This window comes from Schistosoma haematobium, chromosome ZW (genome assembly GCF_000699445.3).
Source record: "Schistosoma haematobium chromosome ZW, whole genome shotgun sequence".
NCBI lineage: Eukaryota > Metazoa > Platyhelminthes > Trematoda > Strigeidida > Schistosomatidae > Schistosoma > Schistosoma haematobium.
In genome coordinates, this window is record NC_067195.1 from 22738073 (window position 1) to 22754446 (window position 16374).

The following is a 16374-nucleotide window of genomic DNA, read 5'->3' on the forward strand; positions in this document are numbered from 1 at the left end:
TCTTCTCAGTAGTCATAACAGGGGAATTTCGTTTCTAGTAATAAATTAATCAATGGCTGAAAGATATTCGATCAAACAAGTTTTGGAAACCCGATCGCAATAATATAGATCGGAATTTTAGTCTCTTTTAAGCTTTACTTAAACTGTCATACTTCCCAACTATTTATTAAGATCTAGGTCATAAGCTACAAGTGATTTTTAAACCAGAATATAAGGTTAATGAGTTTTACTTTTTTCTAATTTAAGAGTTATCGTTCTATCTCCTATAGCAATTTGAGTGAACGATTCGGGATTAAATATGCTTGTTAATAAGAGTTCGACTTATCTGGAGTGAGTTTTAATCAGTTCTCGTTGTTATATGTGTATCAGAGACTGACGCCTTAATATGACCATTTTAACAGGCGTGTCTAGCAGTGAAAACCAAAAGGCAGGTATATTCAAAAGATGAGTCCAGGATGGGACAAAACGCCAGCACTGTATTTCACTGAGAGTAACAATCCATTTATTCTAAGAAATTATGAATTCCGTTCAAAAATGTTTGTAACAGATAGGAAGCCATAAGAAGTCAATAAATCCATTTTGTTTTGTAGAAAGTTTTATATTCACAATTTGTTCAAAAATGATTGTTTGACCTTAAAATAAATCCCTTTGAAAATTAATCGGGAATGATCATTCGCGATTCATTTACATGCTGAGAAAAGATAATTTGATAAGGATTGCAAATATCCTTATATACTGACAAAGTGAATAAATTATACATTATATCACACTGCTATGTACTCTGGTTTTATTGAAATACATCCTTTCTCTGCTGGTAGATACTGAGAACAGATTAAGTTAAGGAAAGTCTGTCCGATAATATACCAATATCTGAATGATTCACAATATAGCACAAGAATACACCACCTTTATAAGATGGAAGTCACCTGGATAACATAAGAGAAAGTAGAGTTGTATTCAGAAGAAATACACTTAGCCTTATTGTTTACCCTGGGCAGCTACAGAATCATCTCACTTCTGATCTAACTGTCAGTCTAATTGTTAGTTATACATTATAAAATATTATTCCCAACCTCTTTGTATGCACACATTTATTCTGATATATTCTACGAAACATTTCTAATAAAGCAATCATCTTTCTTAATCTACAGTTATTATTATTATTATTACTTATAAAATTTACACTTTATGAATCCCACTAACATGGCTTTTCTCTTTTGGTGATAATTCACAATTTTACCCACTTATAAAACATGTTAAAGTTATCAATGTTGTATTTTCTAGGCATTTAAGATGTGACCAACGTAAAGTCCACCATTCTCAGTGTATATAACTATTTGAATCATTTTTTATATCTATTCCCCGATATTACGAGACCTCATTTATGGATTTCATTTGGCAACAGCTCAAAAGGATATCCAAGGACAGAGTAGGTTGAAGAATCCTGGTCGGCGGTCCATGCTTCACGAAGGGTAACAGGCATAAATAAATAAATAAGTAAATAACATTTATGAAATAATACTACAACCTGAAGATAAAGTTATTAATTGGGAATGAAACTGAGCAGTTACAATATGATTACACTATGGACACTGATAACTGACAAATAATAAGGCATAGATCATACAATTACTATTCTATCACAAATTTTGTTTCATCTAAATTGACATATATAAACAACGGAATAATTTTCAAATAAGGACAATTTAAGCAACCCTATAATTAACTTGATGTTCATGAAAATCTCACACTTTCACATTTTATAAGAAAAAAGAATAACAAGTGCAACCAATTTTAATTATATTTTATGACAAATTGTACACAAGATTACACTGTTATAATTAGTTTTCATGCATAGCCTCATTGACTATAATAAACAATAGAATAAAAAGGACAGTAAGCCTTACAAAGCGGTAAATTACAAATATGCAATATTCTAATGATTATTATTTATAGTTTCTTTTCATTGTAACAAAATATATTGAAAAATGAACTAGATAATAATGGTGATAGTGTGTTACTATAATAATAATAACACTAGTAATTATTAAGAAAAAAGAAGACTGAAAAGGTAAGAATATTGCATAAGAAAATATTCACCAAAAGTTTCAGTATTTCTATGAAAATGCAACCATTAAAACATCAGGCGCATATTATGAGAACACAGACTTAATGAAATCATATCCATGAAAGTATTTAGTTCTGATACACAGACAATGTGAATACCACTAATTTTTATTCATATTGGAAATTGATCAAAATTTTCTGGAATTGATGAAGGAATGGAAGCACTGAATTCTTGCCTTCAAGTATGAAGATTGGTCAGTTTAAGCTTGATCGTAATTGTATTGTTACTTCAATCCAAATATTTGGTCTTTCGCACATAGCCAACCAGGCTGATTTTTCAGCATTCATTGCATCCAACCATGGTTGATTATCTGAATATGACGGACAACGAAAAAAGCGTTATTATGAATGGCAACAGTACGAATGGTACATCACAGTTATTTATACAAAAAATACTAAAGATTTTAAATTCTGAGATCTACGTAATGACTCGGTAGTTATGATCAACTCGTGACGTGGACCATATTACAAAATTGTGCTTATCTTCTTAATCAAACAATAAAATAATTAATCATTTGACCAGTATTTTCATTGATGACACTTTGACTTGTCATATTACTCAAAATATTTATCATTTTCGTACCAATTTAATTGTTAATCTATGAATTCATTCATTATTTAGCTTACCATCAAAATATGGTGCTGACTGGTATTTAACTCAAGAGCAAGTTGTGTTCACTGAGTCTCTGAAGAATTTCGACAAATTAGAATCTTGTCGTTATGTGGCTGGATGATCATCACTCTTCATAAACGAACACTTGAAATTATTTTATTTCGTGATGTGTATACACACAAACTACTTACAAGTAGTTGAATGACGAACTAAAGTTTTAAGGTGTTTTTTGAAATTGGTTGTGAAAGGACCACAAAACATGTTTTTTATTAGCAGAAATTATTTATGGACTTTTAATGAGGTTAGTAAATATATGATAGTCAAAAAACATACGTGATCCACAGTTGATTCTACATCCTCCAAGAAAATCATTTGATGAGAACCGATCGTAATCCCAAACAGAAATTTCTATTCCAATTTCATTTAAAGAATTAAGGATAATGTCTCTGTATATAATAGCTTGGTTCCATTCTGGATTATTATTCTTTCTGACAACCTTTGTCTTCTGTTTCGAATGCTTTTCTTTACCGGGCAACATATATCTGGAAATCCGATATGACACGATCGTGTGTTAGAAGCAAAATTTCATAAGAAGTGTATTGTCGATTGGGCACATAAAACCAAAAGTTATTATTATGTATGAACTGAATGAACCAATTTAACATGAAATACGTAATTTAGTCGGTTATTCAATCGTCATAAAACTTAAAAAGAGAGTGTATTACTAACAGGAACCAACTTGTTTGAATGTCAACATTCTAAAATGATGGTTGACTTTGTAATTCAGATTTTAATTTATCCTCTTACAAGGTCTAAATAATTCCTTTGTTGAGCTAGTTAGCTTAAACCACTAAGTAATTTTTCCATTATAATTACAGATGTTGTTAACTAATATACTTGTTAGTAGATAATACTAGAATACTGGAAGGAGGTAAGTCTGTTTTAAATTCGTGCGTTTCTGTTAAGTACTGCTGTTTTCATCACATCACTCTATTCAAACATATTATATGTCCGAACCGAAAATACTAATAAACACAGAATTATTAATGGTCGAACAGATAACACAAATCTCTATAAATTGAATTCATATTCTGTCACTACTAAATATCAACCGAAAATATAAAAAAAACTTATTTTCCTTTAAGTCACCTTGAGTAGTGGATAAGGTGAAGCTTGATAAATGAAGTTCGATCCACTTTGAGGACTTGACGAAAATGGCATTGGTTACTATTCAGTGATGAATCACCTTACGATCATGAGGTACAAGTTAGAGCTTGAGAAACACAGTAGTAGCATCGTTGATATTAATACCGAGTGGGACAGGTTAGGATCCCATGAAGAGTACAGGCTACATTGATAATTGAGACACATCTTATTTTGTGATGCCAAATAACACAAAGCTTAGACTTAAGGCTTTCTGGTGATTCGCTCCAAACAACCAGCACCCATACCTCTACAGTATATAATACAAGATTGAACTGTAACTTGGAACCACTAAAAACAGGCTCTAAGATGTGCACACAAAATCCAGAAGTCAGAAGTAGAAGATGGAATGGCTTAGATCAGCTAGAATTAATTTGAATGTAATCAGGGGTGATATCGATAAAACATGTGTATACCCAATCATTTGGGAATGTTTATTTACCATCTTTTTTATTTATAATAATGTTACTATATTCCCTTTGTTTTCTCTATCACCATGTCGTTTGAGAGCATGCCAATGTGTTCAGATGTACTATGCAATCCCGAACATTGATCTTTTCTATGTGTATATCGCTATATTTGTTTGTACACTAGAAATAAGTTAGCTTTAGAAAAGTGATTATTATTAGGTCAGTAAATTGTATTATTCTTGTTAGTTCTCTGAATGACAAAACACTAAATATAAAAAACTACTCCAGAAAATTTCTTACGTGAACATACATTTTTACATAGGGATCAACATTATCCTTCTTTAGAGCCATCCCGTCAGTAGACGCACTGAGACCTCTGGCAGATTTGATCCATACATGAATTTCACCCCGATTACTACCTGTTTCACCTGGTACGAGTTTTATGGCTAAAACTATTTCACCTCGACTGATTTGTAAGTGTGATACTGTTGGAAGGAAGCGCTATAGGATTAAATTTTTTTTAGAAATAGTTGTATTAAACTGTCCGTAGGCAAAATTCTAAAAAAAAATACTAAGTTGAAATCAAATTGCAATGGAAAAATGCCTCTAACGTAAAATTTTCAAGTTGTTACTTTCATGACGGATTTTACAAAAAGAAGTTTATAACGGGGCTTTAAACATTTTTATTAATAACAATAATCGTAATTTATATAATCTAATTTCGTCTGTTAATAAAGAATGCCAACAATTTAGAATGTTATCATGAAATTTTCTTAAAAGATAATCCATGTGTTTTTTGTCTTAACTATGGTCGAAAACTTAATAATACCGTATAGAGATTATCGATTAGGACATTTTGTTGGTTGGTTATCGAACTGGAAGTCAATATCTGCTATTCTTTTAATAAGAATATTCAGTACTATTAGGTAGAGTATATTTCAAAAACCAATTTGAACAATGTTCGTTATAAAGTAAATATACCCAGAATGATGATGGTGATTGGATTTTACTGAGACTAGCCATTTTCATGATATACTTTGTTTTAAATAGTTTTTCCGCAGAGTATCATCGCTTTGCTTCACTTCACTTATATGACAGTTGTGACGAATTACAATCACTTAAGGAAAAATAACTATCTAAAATTTTTCTAAACTTTGAACGTATAAAGTAATTGTGGTATGACCGAAATTCAAAAGTCCTAGTTAAATTATCTTCATGATAACAATTTGGTAACACTATATGGTTTCAAGACATCATCAATATTGTTTCAGTAACAGGGATAAATGTGGTGGTGTAGTTATGTTGATTAAAATGAGCTGGTGTCAATCTAACCATTTTTATTTTAGGTTTTTAAACGACTTTATCGACTGTTTAATATCAGAATGCCATCTAAAACACTTGAAAAACTATAGTAATATTTATTCTACTAATATTTATATGACCCCAGACTATACTTCATCTTCCCTATTACTTTTTACTGATTCACAAGAAAACATCTCCGAACTGAAAAAGATATTTTAAATAGGAAGGGATTTGTGAATCGACATAGTTCATAGTATCACTACCTTAATTTTGCATTGAGGTTTTTTGTCCCAACGAAATAATTTTTCTAAGATTCATTTAGCATACCTGCCAACAACTGAAGAGATAGAAGACTATGCAAGGAAAAGGATTATATTAGCGTTTAAAGGCTTGATTGTCTAGTAAGTCGAAAGATCAAACTCCTAAATATATTGTATACTCAAAAGCTCTTATCTTTTAAAAAAATCTTTAAATATGTGAAGACCATTTAACGTTCTTATGGTTGTGAAATGGATTAATGGCGATACCCACCTCAATGTTTGTAGCTTAAATAAGTCTTCCATATACTAAGGACCTGATGTTATATTTCTCATTTCTTCAAGTTTGATAGAGGGCTGTGTTTTAATATTTAATGATACTAAGGTTTCAACATGTCTGAATTCGCTTGATTCATTAAAATGTTTACGGATTGACAACATTCTGAACCTGCTTCTTAAGAAATGCCCTGATCTTATGTGTCATCCATTAGTGAGCATCGTGACCAAATAGTGACCAATGAACTTTATTTTGAAGATTTGGAAGGAAACGAAGGTAATGCCAATACGGATGAATGTGTCTGGTGATAAGAATGTCAAGTTTTGGACTACTGCAATGACTTTTTTGTCAAAACGATAAGGAAAAGTTGAGACATACACTGCAGCTTATATTAAAGGAGTGTATTGATCTATACAAGGTTTCTTTCAAATCTAAAAGAAGCACCTGTAGTTGCCCAGTATCATAATATAATTTTCAGTTTGGAGAACAGTTATAAGACTGGAATTCTTCCTTTGGTTCTGTTCTAAAAGTACTACCGCTAACTTCAAATGCATAGGTAATAAATAAACATTTTCAGTGAAAAGACTTCGTTATCAATCGTCTTAGGAGGGACACCTTAGTAATATGAAGCTTTTAGTACTTTTTAAGTGCATCACAAGACAGATTTTTTTAAAGGTTATCGGAAAAGGATTTAAGACTGGGGAATTTCTTATAGTTTATGTCCCAAAGAATCATCATAATTAATCCATATCTTGTTGATGAATCGATCAATGAAACCTAAAATAAAATGAACTAAATAACTTACGTGTTCACCAAGTGTATACCAATGGGAGGCTTGGTCAAACTGATGGAAAGTCAGCGGTAAAAAAATCTCACCCAGAAATAAATTCAAACCCAATGCATTATGATGCCAAACAGATACTTGGAGTGTACGCAATGTTAGATCCTGTTTTAGTATATGATATTTAAATTCTTCATCATAAACTGGATTACATGTTGCTTTTTTGTACGATGTTTTTCGCTTGCTACCCTTAGTTCGATCTGGTAATAAGTAGCATTTCACATAGCTATTGTTTTGCATAATAATAAGAAGGAAGGAAGAGAGCAAATATGTAACAATAAAATTGAGTGCATATACTCCAGAAGATGATGCAAAATTTATTAAAAGAACTTTCTCGGTTTTCACGACATGATATTATAAAGGAAAGTATATGAACTATTCGAACAGAGTAATTTCGCCAAATCCATACTATTCGAACCAATTGTGCAATTCATAATCCCATGGATCTTGGGATAGATGACTTTAAGCAGATCTGAGAGGTTGACTTATCTTTATTCGTACAAAGGTGAAGGACACCGTGACGCATTATGCATTCGATAAACCTGCATGCTCAATATTGCTAATTAGAATAAGTGTACATACAGTTCTATAGCTAGGTTTCATGCTGTTTAGTACCTGTCACGAAGGCTAATCTACGATCTTGATAAAACTCAAGATCCCAGTGTGTTTCCTAACCGCGTCAGCCAGAGTTAGGTACTGACTCTACTACTGAGCTATTTCAGTCATCGATACACAGTGCATGTAATGGTAAGTCATGTGGACTAGTGATCAAAGTGCAACTTGGTTGATAGAATTCGACTTGCACTACAAATTGGACACACAGAACAAAAGTCTCTACTTAGTGATCAATCGGTTTCAAATTAATGTGCTGAATAAACACAAATATTAGGGAAATATAGCATGAAAAATTCCCGGTCATCAATTACTGTGAGAAAATTTAGACTTACGGATTGGTTATGTTGCGTTTTCTATCTGCTATCGCTAGGTTACGTGCTTGCTTGATACTGATTCTTAGTGTATTATATGCATCATCGTAAATCACAGCCATAAGCATTTCTCCAGATATCTGAATGCCATGCCCGTAACTTGATTCGCGTTCGCTGTATATACTTAGGGTGGATGCATGGCTGGCCTTATTTTAAGAAACAATATATTAAAGTCTTAGCAACATAGAAAATAAATATTATGAAATCTTTGAATAATAGCTTATCCATTTTCTCATTATTGGGATGAATGAGAATTAATTGGTTAAAGCCATATAATAAAAAATATCACCAAATAGTACAATGTAGAAATGTAAATTAATTCCAGAAGTCTGATGAGAGTAGTTTTTATGCTGAATATTAAAGGAAATTCAAGTTTTCTCTTTACAATAACTAATAACTTGAAGGATCACATCACGTGCTCGAATTGAACATGAAATATCATGAGATGGTTTTCGGTGATAAAGTCTAAAGATAGAGTAATTTAACCTTGTCAGGCAATTAAATGAAACAACGCTGGAGATTTGTTCACTCACTTTTAAATGTTTAGTTAAATGAATTAAGTTGTTATACCAGTTGGATCAGAGTTAACATTACATCTACTTACTGGTTAGTAGTAAAAACCAAACCACTAAACTCTTATCACCCAGTTAACAATAAGAAATTCACTTTACTAAAAAATGTACTTACTAACCACTTAATAATTTGAATGGAGTATGTGAAAACTGTACATTTATCTACATACAGAGAATAAATGCTATCTACTGATTTTCGTGCAACTAGATAAATCTATTTTATTCATGCTTAATTCAAAATGTTTATTTTCCTTTCTGTCGTTTTTTAAGAATTGATTTACATTGTTTCTTTCACAATAAGATATTATAGAAATATGAAATATATTTCAGAGTTAACGTCTAGATCTAACGATTTTGATATGTTCTTATCTGCAGAATAACAATATCTAAAACCAAATTCAACTACCGACTTAGTTGCATTTATCTTGTTAATGCTGAAGGCAGGAAGTGGAAAACCACAGTCGCTTTATTATAACTTTTCATTAAAAAAAATATTGTTTATACTTTACGGAAGATGTTGAATATTCAATATTTATCCGCCTCGTTTAGACATGAATAGCAGTGATCTACTAGAGTCTTTCCAACTTAAAAGTATCCAAGGGTAAAACTTGTGATAGAATACGTGTCCGTGAATCTGTAGTGCATCAGTTCTTCAATATCGATATATGTGGGATATCAAGCATAATCAGGCATTTTTCCGTTCAGTTAGTAGTTGAGTGCTGCATATAACATCATAATTTTCTCAGAGAATTCTATTTTAAGGTCTAAATCCCACGTTATTTGCTTTTTAATCTAGCAAGTTGAGATATGCTACAGTGACGTGTTCATAGAAGACATACAGATAACTTTAGATGGTTGAAATGAAATCCCCAGCGAACATCATGCTCTTATGTGTTTCACTCAACCACTAAATGAACAAAAAAAATGCTTGAAAATGGTGGATATTGCACTCTTATTGAATGTTGAAAACAGTATGAATAATCACACACTCGAAACTTTAGCGTAACAATAGAGAACACTTAACCGATTTAAACTGTAATTAGTCTACAAGTACTGGTCTCTTAGAAATACTTATTTAAAAAATCATTTTATTCAAATAAATAATAATATTGCTTCAGAGTTTAAGAAATAATTCAACTATAATAAAAACTAGATAATACACACAAATTAAGTACCATCATAAGAGTAAACTTCTTTGAAAATTTTTTTTACAGTACAACATATAAGAGCTACAGACTATCTATCACACAGCAATGATACATATTACAGTTACACACACACACATCAAAACCAGTAGCTCATTATCACTAATGCTGAATCCCATCACACAATACTTATGGTCCGAGGGGCTTATTTTCATTAAATTTTAAATTCCATTTGTAAAACTGAAATACATCTATAAAACAAAGAAAAGTGTTCATAACAACGGAAAAAAAATTAACATACAGTTTTATGAACAAACTAACGTCAAACACAGAAACATTTCAGACATATTGCAAAATAACTAATACAAACTACTGGTGAAAATATCTACCAAAAAAAAATCAGAACGAATAAAATCCTAGCAATTTGATTAGTTTTTATAATATAAAATGTGTTTATCATGTGCTCTTATAAAATTATAATTATCAATGCACAGCAATTTTCCCCAGGCATCACATCACGGAGCATGGTAATTAAAAATAAATTTTCCATAGAACCATGAATAATCAATTTGTACTAAGGTTTTTCCAGCATTAAATTAATGAAAAAAATATCTATGAGTGCTTTCTACACGCTTAGTGAATGACTATGATTAGCTATGCACCGTGGATACATTGAACATGAAAATAGTTTATCCAGTCTACACGCAAAACTTATAAGGTCTACTTTCGAAATTTTCGTAAAATTTAGTAGTGAGATCAATAAATATGATTGATCAGTCTTAATTTTTTTGAGCGTTCTCTAGAGAGGTCAGTCAGAAAGAGAAAACTATAGGTAAAAGAAATTCCAGAGATGACTTATCAAGACAACGTACATATCAAATCTCGTTCTATTAAAGAAAAGCTATGACTTCAACAAACAACAGTAATTTTTAAAGCATAAACAACCGTGCAACAAACAACAAGCAAGAATCGAACAAATCTCCACTGAAAAAAATTGCAAAGACAAACTGTTTGAAAATCCACCAAGTTTAAAAGTCGTACCGAAAAAAGCACACATGAATACAACGAAAACGTATTACACACACGGTATACAGTACAGGCGTATATATATATATATACCAATTTAGTTTACACAAACCACTTGTGTGACAAGGCAGACATGAAAATGGGTCATAAAATAATATTCTTGTTTACATGATTTTTATCTAGCCCGATGTGAAACAGCGACCTAAAACTCTGTGCTGGATTAAGACCCTTTTCACGAGCCTTATCGGCATCGGTTTCGTTTATCTTTGATAAAGGTGTAGCTTCATAATCATACATACGAATAATATCGAATTCATTCAGAGAACTGCTTTTTCGTCGGTCTTGAACATTTAAAACTTTAACTGAGTTAAATTTTGTGGGATTTTGTATGCTATCAGGATATACCTAAAACATACAGATTAAAGAAAGTCATAAAATAAAGGTTAGAATACGATCGTAACACATTGAAAATGAAAATAGATTAAAAGACATGAGGTTCAAGTGCATCATTTTGTGAAAAGATGAATCTTATGTCTTTGTAAACTTAGGTAGAGGGATAATTTCAATTTATTGGCCTGAATTCATTGAAATAAATTCACTAATTAGATAGAAAATTCAGGCATAAAAGAAGCGCATGACAAGGTGAGTTAAACAAATAAAAGGTCGATAAAATGCTCAAAATAATAAACCAGAAGTTATGTCAACAAGATGCAAACAATCTTTGCACTTTACTGATACAACGGAAAATGAAAACCTTTTTTAGATGAAGTTCCTCTAATTATCTATATTATTGTATCCTTTGAGAGAGTTTGGAAGCAGTACAACTTAAATTGGATCTAGACCGTGAAACCTATCTAAACTTATGAAATATAAGCATTTTTTTATTTGTTCATTTAATTTAAATTAAATACAGATCAACCAAGAAAATTATGGGACATATATGATAAGATTTCAAAATTACCTATTTAGGAAAATTACTAAGTACTGACAATTACACTAACATTCACATTTATATTAATCACTTTCTACGCCATTTATAAGTTTAAAAACTCCCAAAACTCATGTTATAAGTATGAGCAACTCATCATGAAACTATTAAAGATCTTACCAAAAATATAACTGGTAAATATTTGTTTAGCTAGATGATTGTATATGAAAACTAATTGTACTTCGTATAATTTTATTTCCAAATTATTTTAAAGACCCATCACTCAGCCATTTGATAACCGAATGAAACAGTAAAACATCCTACCAATTAGCTCAGTCATTCTGCACTTTTGTGTTTTAAATAGTGATGCTTAATTTAAATTTTTACGGCCTTAGTCTTTACCTGATATCTTTACAGAAACTTTTAATAGCCTGAGACCTCCTCTTTAGACCATAAATTACTAAGTTTTTTGAGCTTTCTAACTTTTGAGAAAAATTCTTCATCCCATTAAATCTTTCTAGTTCATTGTGATGTTCCATTTCAGAAAGGACTTTTATTAAGGCTGAGATACAAAGGGCACAGATAATGAATAAAAACAATTGGTACTATTGTGGTGTGTGCTACTTATGTCGACATAAGTAGTATATAACGCTAATCAGAAATTGAATGTCTAGCAGCAGAAGGTTGAGAAGATCGAGGAGGAAAGGACGGAGACAGAAAGCATTTGGTATGGAAATGCAGGGACAATGAAATCTGAGACAATCAATTAGCATTTTGAAAATGAAGTACTGGAGTATAGTTTTTCTATTTTATCAAGTAACCCTGGTAGTAACGGTTTCAGTAATGGTTATTGTTGTGATAGAAAGGATTAGGGATAGAAGAAAGAAGGGAAGTAAGATTTTGCGGTTTGGGGTCTAAGGAAGGACAAAGAATGAATGGATCTGCGTTATTCCGGAAGATTCTTAGTCATTTCACTCAGTCTTCAACTACTGGTTACGACAATAGCACAGACCCAAACGAGATAGTCTGTATCTACCTATACTCCTAGTCTTACAATCAGTGGTTTCATGGACAGATGCCACATCTTGGTTAATCTTCCTGTCATATCCATCTAGGGTTCGACCGTCATTAGTTCTGGTTAAGGGTCGAATAGTTATCGAAGCTAATGTTTTAAACTCTATAACAGTCAGTGAATTCTCCTGTGGTAGTCACAAGAGAACTTTTCTTCTTTTTTATAAACTGGGAAGATCAATGATCAAGACCAATGAAATAGAATTATGTTTAGTTCCCAAAGTTTAACTAAGATCTTGGTCAATCCAGCTGCTAAAATTGGACTATCATACTTAAAGATCTATGGATTTGTCCGGCTGGCCGCACACAGTCTTCTCAGAATGGTTTCGAATGGCATAACTCCGTACTTTTAAGGCCTTAGAGATGGAGATGGTAACCTGTTTAGCAAGGGGAAGTGTGACACATTTAGATTCAACCTTTCCTTATCTCCTTCTTTGGTTGTGTGATTACAGTATCCCTGCAGATGATGGTTGTTTGAAGGAGACACCTTCTTGCCATCATAATTCAGCAGTACGATTCGTCATTGAACCATTAAAAGGACTTTATTCATGCGGCTGGTTTATTTTAATAAACGAACATCATATCGATTCAACTACTGTTTTGTACTTGATGGACATGTAAAACCAGTAATTTTTTAAGCAAAACTATGTATATGTAGGTGAGTTTCCAACATGAGTATAGTTCAATGGTTGATTGGTCCTTTCCCTTCGCCTGTATATATTGGTATGTAGTCTACTAATTTAAGTGGCCTGATTTTAAGTGGTATTTCTTAGCTGTATGAGTAGTAAGTCTAAAAGGGTTAGAAGAATTCAACAATTTCCACCTGTCAGCTATACGCATTTGAGTTTTCTAATTCCGAGAAATCCCTGGTGTAGACTATCTAGTTGGGATACGTGTGATTATAGTAACCAAATGGTTAGAGATTTTGAATGACACAGAGTAAGTGCTTCGACTCTTTGTCTTCTAAGTTCTTTAATCCTTTTTAGTTCCTCGATTTATATCTCCTTTCGTTATATCTTCAGTGCTTGGTCTTTTTTATTACACTTAATACTGTTACTATCACTGCTTCTCTGGGATTTGGCTTAACAATTTCATCTCCATGTATTAATGGGCTATGGAAACTTGAAGAGATGTACTCAAGTATCAGATTCTATGTTGCGTTCAACTGACTGACTGACTGATGGTTCCTCAAACATATTCTCAATTTCAGGGAATTCACAGGAATATTCGGTCAAATCTCCAAGTCTCTCTTGACATAAACAAGAGGACATATTTATTTTTGGGAGCATCGGGAAACATTTCGGAAGAAGTGAATTCGTTCTTCGAAGGTAACAGAATAGAAACGAGACAACTGTAAATAGGGATAAACTTTTTAAGAACAACTTGAGTCGAGTTTTTAGCGAAAAACCTAAGCGAAATCAACATTTTTGTGGGATTAAACTATACGTGAAAGATAGAGTTAATGTATTTGCTATCATGGTAAGAAGAATAAAATGGGATTATGATGATTTGTTTGTACGTTTTATATATACGGACATACGGATTTCCCATTTAACTGTATTTTTCCATGCTTTTCTCTTTATTTATTACTCGTTAAATTAGATTCTTAACCTATAAAATTGTCGAAAAGCTCAAAAGCTTTTTCAAAACTTTTCTAGATCACTAAGTTGAATAAACAAATAGATTTACCAAATTACAAAGATAAAAAAGAAACATATTGGATGAGAAAAAAAAGCAAATGTTAGAAGATTCTGTCATAGAAAACATGCTTACTCATTGTATCAAGTCAAAACAAGTTTTAAGAATAAAGAAGTATATATTTTCTATATCAGATTGTGTTCAAATGAAAATACAAGTTGGAGAGACAAATATTTATATGCATATGAGTATAGCAGTTTACAATATTAAATAACATGTATCATGAATTTGACAAAAAGGTTCGTGATTTACACAAAGTTTACATGAAATTATGAGAAACGTTCAAACACAAGACTCATATTTATTCAGTATTTCATATTTCTCTGGGACTTTTGATGATTTAACTTCAACGATCAAACAACTACTTTGCATAGTGAAGTGTTTTGAAGTGAACTTATCAAATCGAATTCCACAAAGTGGAGAGGTGTGAGAATATACTAGCTTTTTGTGATACGTTAAATATTTTTAGTTCAAGGTGTGAATAGTCTTGTAGTTATATTGCTCTTTGATTTTAGACTTTTTAAGAGGAGAGATTTGAATAGATTCTCTTATGGATCAAAAACATAATGTGATGAATGAGATAGATATATTCAAGCATTCCTATTTAAGTTTAAATAGGTAGGTTGATTAAAAAGCGAAAATGACTAACTACCTAAATGAATGAATCACTTAAAAAGCGAAAACGTACATACTATAGTGCAGTCTACCTGTTATAACTTTAAAGTTTAAAAAGCGATATACATCTAACTAAAATCTATATGGATATAACAGTCAAAACTGTCTACTAATAAAGCCCTGTTCCAAATACCTTGATTACAGACAAAAAACCGGTAGCATTCAGTAATATGGCTCTCTAACTGAAAATCAATGATGATAAAGTGAAGACATGTAGAACAAAAGAGGAAATGAATACTATGTTCAAAATATGGGAATTACGGAGTGTTCAATGTAAACTACTTAGTTTTGTACATATCATTTTACATTTTCGTTTACCTAGTAAGTGAGAGTAGAATGAAGGCTTAAGATGAATCCGGATATGATTATACCAGCTATCCAACTTAATTGTTTCCAAATTAAGTAACAAAAGACTAGAAAACCATAACTTTGAATATTGATGATAATAATAATAGCCGTAATAATGTCACATCATCCTAGAATAGATGAATATATAAAACACAAACCAAATGATGATGGTAACTCAAACAAACCGTTTAGACCGTTTTTAAATTAGATTTAAATAATTAAAGGCCTATGAGCTTGAAAAAGATCATAATTAAAGGAATGGAATATTTTATGCTCATCAATATTTTGGATGAAATGAAATAAATTGATAAATGTCAAGTGAAAAAGAACTCATTTCAGTCCTTGATGAAAATTATTTTCATATCTAATAAAATCTTTATAAACTGTCTAAAGAAACATGTACGTTTATTCTGATTGAATTGTATTGTATAAACATTCTTTATTATTGTGAAAAAATAAACTCAAAATACTAAACTGTCATATATATAAAGTGTGTTTATTTTGACATTATGCGTAATACCTCCTTTATTGAGGTAGGATACAGCTGATGGGAAAGTGGTGGAATGAAATTATTTTATTTAATTCCATAGACCCTGTTCTAATTGGGTTGTTTGAGTTGATTAACGAAACAAAGCGTATCCTACATAATTGTTGGATTTGATCTAAACTTATCTAACGTTTAACTTTGTATATATTAAGATACTAATATTATAATTTATAAGCGTGTATTTTATAACGATAGTAAAAAATTCATCTTGCAAAGTCCAAGCTACTTTATCCCTTGATCTCGGTGTTTTACAATCAGGCGTTTTTTACGATAATTATCTGTTTCTAAACGTTCAATAAGCATAACAAGCTTAAATCTAAAGCCTATGTAGTACATTTTTTAACGGCA

General features: G+C 31.4%; 1 protein-coding gene across 4 annotated transcripts in view; it reads right to left on the reverse strand.

The window, feature by feature from the left end:
* Positions 1-1783: 1783 nt before the first annotated feature.
* The window catches only part of SYTL4_1 (Synaptotagmin-like protein 4), a 57419-nt gene continuing 42828 nt past the window's right edge, over positions 1784-16374 (reverse strand). Inside the window, exons 10-15 of one of the 4 annotated variants that reach the window (XM_051210727.1) lie at positions 10928-11164; positions 7978-8162; positions 6995-7256; positions 4664-4854; positions 3074-3282; positions 1784-2438 (exon numbers count right to left, since the gene is read on the reverse strand). In XM_051210727.1, coding sequence (XP_051070742.1) covers positions 2323-2438; positions 3074-3282; positions 4664-4854; positions 6995-7256; positions 7978-8162; positions 10928-11164 — 1200 coding nt within the window. In that variant the 3' untranslated portion in view covers positions 1784-2322. Of the gene's footprint in view, positions 4855-6994; positions 7257-7977; positions 11165-16374 lie in introns of all 4 variants that reach the window. The other 3 variants (XM_012942157.2, XM_051210726.1, XM_051210725.1) reach the window with 3 other exon arrangements.